The following is an 11,309-nucleotide window of genomic DNA, read 5'->3' as shown; positions in this document are numbered from 1 at the left end:
GACCCCTGCCACCCCCAGTGCTCCTTCCTGCCCATGGCAGGGGGGCAGACTTGATGATCTGTCTAGGTCCCTCCCGACTCAATGATTCTGTGATTCTATGATTCTATAATAATATTGCTTGGACATGCAAGGATGAAAACAGGAAGGCCAAAGTGCAACTGGAATTGCAACTGGCAAGGGACATGAAGGGTAATGAGAAGGGTTTCTACAAGTATGTCAGCAACAAGATTAGTAAGGAACCCATGCTTTCCCTGATCAATGGGGGAAGCAACCTATAGTGACAGAGGATGCAGACAAGGCTGAAGTGCTCAATGTCTTTTTTACAGATTCATAGGTGCTAGGGTTGGAAGGGACCTCAATGGATCGAGTCCAATCCCCTTCCAGTGGCAGGAAAAAGTGCTGAGGTCAAGCAATCCCAGCCAAGTGCTTGTCTAGTATCTTCTTGAAGACCCCCAAGGTAGGGGAAGAGCACCACCTCCCTTGGAAGCCCATTTCAGATTCTGGCAACCCTCACCATGAAGTTTTCCGACGTCCAACCTAAATCTACTCTCCATCAGCTTGTGGCCGTTGTTTCTGGTTATTCCAAAGGGTGCTCTGGTAAACAGAGCATCTCCTACTCCCTGCTGCCCCCCTGGTGAATTTGTATACTGCCACAAGATCACCCTTTAGCCTTCTCTTGCGGAGGTTGAAAAGGTCCAGGATCCTCAGCCTTTCTTCATCGGACTTTCCCTGCAGGCCTCTAAGCGTATGACTAGCCCTCCTCTGGACCCTCTCAAGGTTGTCCGCATCCTTCTTGAATTGCAGCACTCAAAATTGGATGCAGTACTCCAGCTGCAGCATGACCAGTGCACCACATGGAGGGGGAGCATCGTGATGCACCTACTAATGCGTGGTCAGCTCTGCTAATTACTTTGTCACATTCATGACCCATATTCATCTTGGAGAAAACAATGACTCCAAGATCTTTCTGCCGTTGTTCTGCTGAGGTCATCCCCCGGCCTGTAAACATGCTGGTGATTCCCACTCCCTGGGTGCAGCACCTTGTACTTGTCTTTGTTGAACTGCATCATAGATTTCAGGAGGGCAAACTTCAATGAGCTAAGGAGAATAGTCAGGGAAGCACTGAGGTCCCAGAGGGGAGGGGAGCCAGGTGTCCAAGGAGAGTGGTCACTCCTTAAGGAGACGATCCTCCAAGCCCAAAGGGAGGTAATCCCAACGCGGATCAAAGGGAGCACTTTTGTCCCCAGTGTTAGTGAAGTTTTCTTGAGTTTCATTGATGAACCAGGAAGAGGGGTAGGAGATAAGCTAGCGGGATGCTTAGAAGCCATAATGGGGATGGCAACTACAGAAACACATCTCGCAGACAATGAGCGAGGAAAACAAATCCACACAGGAGACTATATTTTGGTGCATGTCACTCCCACAATGCATCGCACAAAGCAGCTGACTGCAGGATTCCACCACACCTATCACGTAAGAGCGAACTTACCTCACATATAATGAATTTTTGGTATAAAAAGCGTCATTGCATAAGAGCGAATTTGCACATACAGAACCTGCGTAAAGTGAGAGAAACGTGTATTTTGAAAAGTTGGATGCGTACAAGTTCACAGGGCCAGATGTGATGCAACCAAGGGTGCTGAGGGACTTGGCTGATACGACTGTAGAGCTGCTGGGCATCATCGTTGGAAAAAAAACTTGTGACTGGCAGAAGTCCTGGATGATTGGAAAAGGGCAAATATAGTGCCTATTAAGAAAGGGAAGAAGGAGGATCCAAGGAACTACAGGTCAGTCAGCCTCACCACAGTCCCTGGAAAAATGATGGAGCAGATCCCCAAGGAATCCATCTCAAAGTACTTGGAGGAAAAGGTGGTGATTAGGAGCAGTCAGCATAGACTCACCAAGGGCAAGTCATGCCTGACCAACCTGACTGCCTTCTATGATAAGATGACTGGGTCTATGGATGCAAGGAGACCAGTGGATGTGGTATAGCTTGATTTTAGCCAGGCTTTTGATACGGCCTCCCACAGCATTCTCACAAGCTAAGGAAGTCTGGGCTGGATGAATTTACTGTAAGGTAGATAGAAAACTGGCTGTATCATCAGGCTCAGATGGTAGCAGTCAATGGCTAGATGCCTATTTAGCAGTCAGTATCAAGTGGGAGTGCCCCAGGGGTTGGTCCAGGGGCTGGTTTTGTTCAGTACCTACACCAATGACCTGGAAGATGGGATGGAGTACACCCTCAGCAAGTCTGAAGATAACACTAAGTTGGGAGAAGTTGTAGATATGCTGGAGAGTAGAGCTAGGATTAAGACAGACCTAGACAAACTGGAGGACTGGGCCAAAAGAAATCTCATGAGGTTCAATAAGGACAAGAGCAAAGTCCTGCATGTAAGACAGAACAATCCCAAGCACCAGTGCAGGCTGGGCAGCAGCTCTGCAGAAAAGGACCTGGGGGCCACAATGGACAAGAAGTTGAAAGTGAGCCGACAGTGTGCCCTTGTTGCCAAGAAGGCTAACAGCATTCTGGGCTGCATTGGTAGGAGCATTGCCAGCAGATTGAGGGAAGTGATTATTCCCTTCTGTTCGGCACTGGTGAGGTCACATCTGGAGCCCTGTGTCCAGTTTTGGGGCCCCCACTACAGAAAGGATGTGGACAAATTGGAGAGTCCAGCATAGGGCAATGAAAATGGTTAGGAGGCTGGGACACATAACTTGTGAGGAGAGGCTGAGGGAGCTGGGGCTATTAGTCTGCAGAAAAGGGGGATTTAATAGCAGTCTTCAATTCCCTGAAGAGTTGTTTGAAAGAGGATGGAGCTGGACTCTTCTCAGTGGGGGCAGATGACAGAACAAGGAGCAATGGGCTCAACTTGCAGCAAGGGAAGTTTAGGTTGGATATTAGGAAAAACTCTCTCATGAGGAGGAGAGTAAAATACTGGTCCAGGTCACCCAGAGAGGTGGTGGAATCCCCATCTTGGAGGTTTTTAAGACCCAGGTAGACTCAGCCTTGGCCAGGATGACATAGTTGGGGCTGGTCCTGCTTTGAGCAGGTGGTTGGACTAGATGTGACCTCCTTAGGTACCTTCAACCCTCATTATCTATGATTTTATGATCATCTCATTGCAGACATGGCAGAGCCAATCCAGCAACTTACCAGAAACAACCGCCCCCAACAGAGAGAGCATGTCCCGTTTACATTGATCCAGCGCAAAGAAAAGGTAACACTCTTCTTTACTGGTACTTTAGTAGCTTATATATTTGAATATCTGAAGTGAGTACACAGACAGAAAAGTTAAGCCGCTTATGTACTGCAAGACAAAAAAGGTAACTGAAATCTTGAGGAAACAGGACTGCTCCCACCAGTCCCCAAAAAGTTAAAAAAAGAGAGGAGAGCACACAGTGAGTGGTGTCAATATATGCAGAACGTACATTACGTAAATCTAAAAACAAACCTTGCATGTGAACACCCTGCATCCATGGCCAAAAGTCTATTTAAATTACAAGAAAAATCTGAAAACATATTTTCCACATTGCCTTTTTCAAACTGATTGAAAGTCACATTGGCTTTATATACCAAGGTCCAAGCTCAGCGTTCTTTTCCCCCCCACTGTGAATTCAGAATTATGAATAATCTCTTTCAAAAACAAGTAAAAGGAAAATATGCTCCAAACTCCTATTGTAACTTTAGTAGCCAGATCTTCTGACTCATGGTTTTAATGAGTCTTAGTGATGTGGTTTTTCAGCCTGGCATTTTGAAAACACAAGCCCTTCTCACAGTGGTTGGGCACTTTGATCCTCTTTCAATTAATATTTATGAGAGTCACAAAGGTTCTCCCCTTTCCACAAAGGAAGGGTTAACAAATACTTGTGCCTATCTGTCTATACATGTCATATCTAGTATGAAAGGATACTCATAACGACTTCCACAAGCCACATGTAGAAGATAAATTTAAGGAATTCAGGTTCTAATTTAAACAAACACAGACAACCTCTTTAGATGCATCAAGACCTTGTCATCTAGTGTTATACTGCAGCGACTACAGCTGTGTCTTAAGCACCTTCATATAGAAAGCAGTTAAAAAAGCAACTTATTTTCCATAAACTTTTCCCCACAACTTCTGTACCAGCAGTGACAGCACCAAAGAGTGAAAACATTTGAGCAGCAGAACCAATAAAGATCTGGGTTCCAAACTGTCTTGTAAGAACTAGTAACAGTGAAACAGAAGCAAGCAGGAAGTCACTGTCCTATTTCAAGCTAATGAACTCCAGCTAGTGAACCATGTAATATTGAAGCTGATCTCAAAGAATAAAGCATCTTCATTTGCTATCCCAAATGTACATTTTGACAGCTTTTACAGTTTAAAGCAGGGGATGGCACCCTGTCAGAATGGCAGACTGCCAATCCCCTCTACATCCTCCCAAGAGAACAGCCCTGGGCAGAAAGCAGGGTGGGCTGGAGCACTGCAGAGGGGATTGGTGACACATCAGGTGACACCCTATGCCACCAATCCCCAGCACCATGGGCCAGATCCAATTCTTGGCTGGATCTAATCCATTTCTTCCTGTAAAAGAAAAAGGAAATGGCAATCTACACTATACACTGAGAAGAACTACACATCATATTAAGGCTTGGAGCACAAAACAAGATGGATGATTATTTAAGAGAGTTAATGGATGAAGAAAAATGAGATGAGACAAAACTAAAAGAAAACAGAAGGCCTGCTGGGTATCCAACTAAAATACCTACTCAGGTTGGTGATCTGTTAAATGCCTTAAAAATATTAAAAACAGCAAAAGAATAACTGTCCACTGCACACAATTCATTACAACCATTTCAACAGGTTAACAAGGCCCGTGATATTCCCTACTTCTACGAATCTATGAATCACTCATATGAGTTTGAAGATAATGCAACTGGTTTTGGGAAAAAACAAACTAGGGAAACTTGCAAAACATAAACATTAGAGTTGCAAAGTTAAGCAGTTGGTTTGGAAATTCCAGAATTAAGGTTTCCCATTTAAACTTAATTCACCCCCCTCATATATTATGAGACAGTAACAAATAACATGACCACAAACTACCTTTCAATGGGACTCCAGTCTCATTCTGTACACAAGCAGGGCAGTGGTTTTTTAAAATGAGCATCTATTTAATAGGATACTATAAAGGCCACTAGAACCTCAAAACATCCATTAAAAAAAATCAGTTATGACCAAGACAGATTCAGCAGTAAAACTGTCACATTTTTACGCATCTCGCAAGATGCAGCTTAATGCAAGTCACTAGTTGTTCTTTTCATTGTTCTGCCCTTATACGGATTTGCTGTTTTCCTTGCAAGGTGAGCAAACCATTTGACTTAAAAGAAAACACCGGTGCTTTCGGCTGATGAACTACCTTTCCTATAGCTTAATGTCAAACTAAAATATCAGTTCATTGTCTGGCTTTGTTTGCAGCATGGAGAGCTGCTTTACGAAAAACGTCAGTATGGAAAAGCCAAATGGGCTTGTATTACAATGAAAGAAGAACAGTACGAACAGAGTATATGCCTGGGATTTATGAAGCTTATGAAATACATTTGTGAGCAGAACTGTTCAGGTAACTGCGGGTAACTCTTCTGCATCAGAATAAGAATGCAGCCCTTCCCATGAATTTTAAGATGATCTACGCCAATCGCTTCTAAATACACAACTCTCCAGAGATCATTCAGTTCCCAGCTAGACCACCAATCCAGTCAAAATAGACAAACAGATCAGACTACCACCACCACAGTCAAGTGATTCTGCAACACCTTATCAATAACATGCTGTTTGAGGCTGGACTGCCTGTTTTTGTACACTACCTGGCACTTTGAAATTTGCCAAACTAAAAAAATACTTTTAAAACAATTTTAAAAGGGTATCTGGTATTATTTCTATTTAATATAGAAATATCAAATAGATGTTTCTAATTAATAGAACAGAGTTTAAAGAGTGTTTGAAGACAATTAAGAGTGCAAGGCCCAAAAAAATATTGGATCATCAAGTCCAACCATTAAATTCCACGTAGGTACATCTGTACTGATACCTATTACTTATTTGCTTAAAATGCATCTTCCAGACAGGCCATCCAATCTCAAGCTGAACACCAATTTCCTGTTCAAATTTGTTTAGTTTCAACTCTGAGACATCATTTCTTGTTATGCCTCTCTCTCCACTAGATTAAAATGCCCTTCAGTACTCACTTTTCTGGGAAGTTACTCCTGTGCTGCAATCAAGTCCTTTGTCTCTCTTTTTCCCCTGAAAAGCTAAGCAGATTTGGCACCAAGCTTCTCCCACTGAGGCACCGTCTCCAACCCTAAAATAATTTTTCTGGGCTCTTTCCCAAACCTTCTCTAAATTTCTAAAAAAAATCAGAACAGTCTACAATATTACAGTACCCATCTCAGTGCTTCATACAGAAGTAACATCATCTATTTCTCTCACTATTCCTGCATTAATACTTTCAAAGGTTGCATTACCCCTCTTTCTTCTCCCACAGCATGGTATTTGGAACACACGGTGAGCTGCTCGGTAACTCAAACCAGTAAATCCTTTCCTAAGGCCCTACTCTCCAAGGTGCAGTCCCCATTCTGTAGGAATGATCTGCATTTCTTGTTCCTAGATATACAAAATTTTGCATGTGGCTGGGTTAAAAACACAAAAAAACCCAAGCACGTAAGATATGTGCAAACTTGCCAGATTAAACTTGGTAAAAGCCAAGTGTTCAGCATTAAGGGGAGGGCAGCTCTCAGAACACAAGGTTTGACATTGGTACTGCATTTCAAAGCACAGGATGATACCGATAGCCTCCAACTATCCATACCATGGCTGCCATTTTTAAAACCCACTGAATTCCATTCTGCTATAGGACCTTGCCTGTTGCATGATGCTTTGATTCATTAAAAATTGAGTTTAGTTTATTTAGCACAGGTTAAAAATTCATGCATATAGAATACAAGAGTTCTACCTCTGTTCTCCAACGTAATGGTCATATATTTCTCTTCAGGTTTGTACCTTGGCTTAACTATACCCATTGTGACTATAGTGCACACAAATGAATATCGATCTGAGATCACACGTTCTGTGACAGTAGCATACTACTTGCCTGAACAATTGCAGGGGCAACCACCTCAGCCATCGGATCCCAACATAGTCATTGAAGAGTGGCCTCCTACTATTGTGTACAGTAGGTAAGAAATATTTTAATCTTGTTGAAATAAAAGCATAAGTGGCACAAGTTCCATTCTAGCCACATATTTCAATTCAAATACTAAAACCTAATAAGTGGACCTCAGGGTTCAATGTCTATGTTAAATACTTCTGTTTTAGATACTTAGGTATTTGGAAAATATCTGTTTCACATTCTACAGTTTGGGGCTGAGGTTACAAGGTACTTGACATTTTTTTTTAAAGTAAATTAGTAGCAGTCATATTCCACTCCTCATCCAGTTTCTCTCATAGGGTAGTACAATGGGAGACATTACAGCTGACAAGTCTAAATATTAATTTAAACAAAACTATAGCAGCTACAACCTACAGAGCAGGAGTGGTATCATCTAAGAATCACCACAGAACTGGGAAAGGGAGATAAGCTTCTGGAATTAGGGGGTCTCCAAGGAATACATCTATTATAGAGTAGACTTCAATTTAAACTTGATTGATGCAGGAGCTTCCAAGGGGTCATCAATGAAATGTCTATCATGAGAGAAATAAACTTGCTGGAAGAACTTCTGGAAAGTCCTGAGCTATGTCTGGAGGACACGTTCATCATTGCGGGATACACCAACCCAGCGGCGGTGGTGAGACACAATGAAATATGGTTCCTACAAAGACCATAGCTTCCCACTGCTGATGCCTACCCATTATCCAACTTCAGTTTTTATTTAAGCTTGCAAGTGAATCACATGAAAGAGTTAATGAAAACTGTGGATAATTATTCACATATTTATATGACTATTTTTCTAAAATATATCTCATTGCATCAAATTACCATGACAGGTATTTAACTTACTTCTTCAGGTGGTAATGGTTAACACCTGAAACTTGCTGCCAATTTTGAAAGAATTTCTTAAGCACAATTTCCTATTAAATATTTAACTTTTTACAGTTATACACAATTTTTCAACACTTTTCAGAATTGATCCCTGTTGTTTTTCAAACAAGCTGAACTCAAATCACAAGACAGAATAGTTCACAAGTTAATATATTTTTTAACAGCAAAACCTGCTGTTGAACATTTACTATAATAGCTTTTGCATTATTGTATCTCTGGAGTGTCCTAAATAGGAAGGGAAAATTAACTAATGCAATTCTGACAACACTGATTAGTTTTGAGAATTCCACCATCAAGAACAGATTCCTCCTACTCATCTCAAAAGCCATTTATCCAAAGTATTTTTCACCTTAGGAAGAGTGCGGGATGTGAGGACTGTCCTATTACTCATTCAAGGCTTGACAACAAGTATTTTTCTTAACCCCATTATCACTATTCATTTGACTGAATGTGCCATCAGCAGACAGAAGGCAAGCATTGCTGCTAGTCAAATATTCCATTTTCTAAACATAAAGAAACATGAACTTCAGAGCCAATCTAAGTTGCACGTTGATTAATTTAGAAGGCTGGTGTTAAAATAAGAATCTATTCTAACTACAAAATTAAAACCATAAATGTAGAATGACAAGAATTACTGTATTAAGGATTACTAGCATAATTTATTGCCTCTTAAAAAAATCATTAGGTCAATTTTAATTCTGCAGCTGAAAGGGTTTTCCCCCCACCACCTTACAGAAAATATTTAAGTTTATAGTTTAATACTACTACTATTATAGTACTGTAAAAATGAACATCTTAATACATTCTGGAATATAATTATTATGAGAGAATTTTGAGCTTGGAAATATATTTTGTTTAGGAATTTCACTTCCTAGTACATCCAAAGAAATCTAGATTTTATGGGCTAAACTCGTAGCTTCACTGAATAAGAAATGTAGTAAAGTACTATAAAATTGTAAATAATTTTCATAACTAAATTTTATCTGGTACAAGATTTAGATCAACTCAAGCACGTATATTGTGATTTTTGATCATGACAATATATAGCATAAATTATTCAAAGTTAATGTATTATTTTCTTATTGTAACACATGAGTAAAAGTGATGTTTATTTGTGATTAGATGTATAGACAGCCACTGGAAATTTTCTCCTAAATCAGGTTAAGACTCTCATTCCCTGGTATTCAGCACAATGCAGATTTTTTCATTGTTTAATGAAAAACAAATTCTGACAGACCTATAATAACCAAGTTCTTCCTCCTGCATCCGATTTAAATTTTTAATAACTCAAAGTAGTATTTTAAAATGCCAAATGAAATATTTTACAGAAGTTGAAATATATTGTTCACAAGAGTTAACATACACAGAAATATTCTGAAACCCAGCAACAGTTTTCTTACTGTACAATTGCAAACAGGTAATGTAGTCAAGCAGCTAACTGCATGAATGAAAATAATTTTCAAATTATTTTTAGCTGGTGTTTCAGTACTTCTAATGAGCAAATAGGCCAATATTGATGTGCGACTACCATCTGCATCGTGGAGTGTATTGCTTTCAAAGTAGAGCTTTTTGACAGAGTAGGTGTGAAAGAACCTTTGCAATTAAAAGATATGGAAAATCAATTCTCAAAGCCCATTCCATATCTCAAAGATATGGAAATTCATTTCAAAGCACATTCTGTTAAATTTAAATAAAATGGTGACAGCTACCAAGCGAAGTATTCCTTTTCTCCCAAATATGTAAATGTCATAATTGTCTTAAAAATCATGGTACTTTCCATGCCATAAAATATGCTAGATTTGCATTTTCAGGCTTGAACTGTTTTAGCAAGCATGGTCAAGAGAGTAATCAAGGCACCCTCTTGTGGCTGCAGAGGATCAAGGGAGAGTAAAGACAATGCATAATAAGGGGAGGCGATGGGGAAATAGCCTGTCACAAATCTCACCATGTGCTAATTTTTTACTGATTACTGCCTCATAGCTTGAAGAGCAATTCAGTATTACTTTGCATCCAGTTGTAGAAATTGTTGTTGCTTCCCATCTATTTCCCACTTAAAGTTAGTGATATACTGTTAATAATGACAACAACAGTGGAAGTGTTTAATGTTATTTTATGCAAAAATAAAGGATCTATGTATCAAGTTAGTATTTATTTTTACCTGTATTAAATTGTTTATACTGTTGAGAATTAATCAATCCTAAATTTGAAGATACAGTGTATGACCACTGAAGACTGCTCATTTATTAGACTACTCTTACAGTAAGGGATGCTATGAACCATGTTTTCTCATGTATTGCACAGATTTACAAAGCAGTCTATATATAAGCACATTGACAAAAGTTATGAAATGTTACCACGACAAATACATGCATCAACATCCAAGGCAGCCTGAACCTCTGCTAAACCAGAAAATTCATTTTCCAACCCTGCTACTTAGTTTCTCTCAACTGAATAGGCATTTTATTGTATTGCTCTTTTAGTTGCAATACTTCAAACCATTAAATAATTAATATTTAATTTGATATTTAAATAGCTGATACAATACACCTAAAAGTAGCTCTAACTAGACATAATTCACCTGATCAAATCTGAGTAGTTTGAATAACTCAGCCTTAAAAAAATGTTGTCCTGCCTACTATGCATTTTCCAAACAAATATTAGTGCCTAAAAAGTTTGATCTGGTTATTGTGACATTCAGGGCCCTTCTTATTGTATAAAAATATGTATAACTGTGTAGTTATATTTATATCAGTTCCATAAGTACAGTGGGATTTCCCCAGCTTTGCTGAATGGCTGCTGTGTTGTTTTATGCTGTATTTCATTTTCACTGAAACTTGTATCTTGTTTATTGTTACAGTTTTCAAAAATAAAGCTAAGATTTTATTGTGCATAGAGTGTATCTGGGTCCAACCTTTCAGAATTGGCTTACAAATTCACTCTATTAAAGGGTCAGCACAAATAGGAGGCTGGACAGACTACATATTTACACTGATGTAATCTATACTGGTTTTGTACACTCATGTGAGAGAGAGATGCAAAAAAAGGATGGACCCAGCAATTCTGTGCAACTACCAGCAGTAGGTGCTATTATGGCAGCCAGCCACCAGGTAGTGGACAAGCAGATCATCACCTGCTTATATTGAGCAAGCTGCTACCCCTGGCTGAAAGCAGACTGATCACACCAGGGGCTCTCTAGCTCAGGGACAGGGCATCCCTTGATCACTTTTTTTTTTTTTTTT

At 39.7% G+C, this 11,309-nt stretch overlaps 2 protein-coding genes across 2 annotated transcripts in view; one reads left to right on the top strand and one right to left on the bottom strand.

Annotated features, from left to right (window-relative positions):
* The window catches only part of LOC109288655 (heme-binding protein 2-like), a 22,623-nt gene extending 11,665 nt beyond the window's left edge, over positions 1-10,958 (top strand). The window contains exons 2-5 of the mRNA XM_019504361.1: positions 3,127-3,218; positions 5,454-5,595; positions 7,024-7,207; positions 7,684-10,958. Of these exons, the coding sequence (XP_019359906.1) occupies positions 3,127-3,218; positions 5,454-5,595; positions 7,024-7,207; positions 7,684-7,855 (590 nt within the window). The 3' untranslated portion in view covers positions 7,856-10,958. The remainder of the gene's footprint in view (positions 1-3,126; positions 3,219-5,453; positions 5,596-7,023; positions 7,208-7,683) is intronic.
* Positions 1-11,309, bottom strand: part of FANCM (Fanconi anemia complementation group M) — a 107,001-nt gene that overhangs the window by 79,548 nt on the left and 16,144 nt on the right. The gene's annotated exons all lie outside the window — the stretch shown is intronic.

This window comes from Gavialis gangeticus, unplaced genomic scaffold (assembly GCF_001723915.1).
Source record: "Gavialis gangeticus isolate Ggan-Ray unplaced genomic scaffold, GavGan_comp1, whole genome shotgun sequence".
Classification (NCBI taxonomy): domain Eukaryota; kingdom Metazoa; phylum Chordata; order Crocodylia; family Gavialidae; genus Gavialis; species Gavialis gangeticus.
This window is presented reverse-complemented; position numbering and strand designations above follow the sequence as displayed.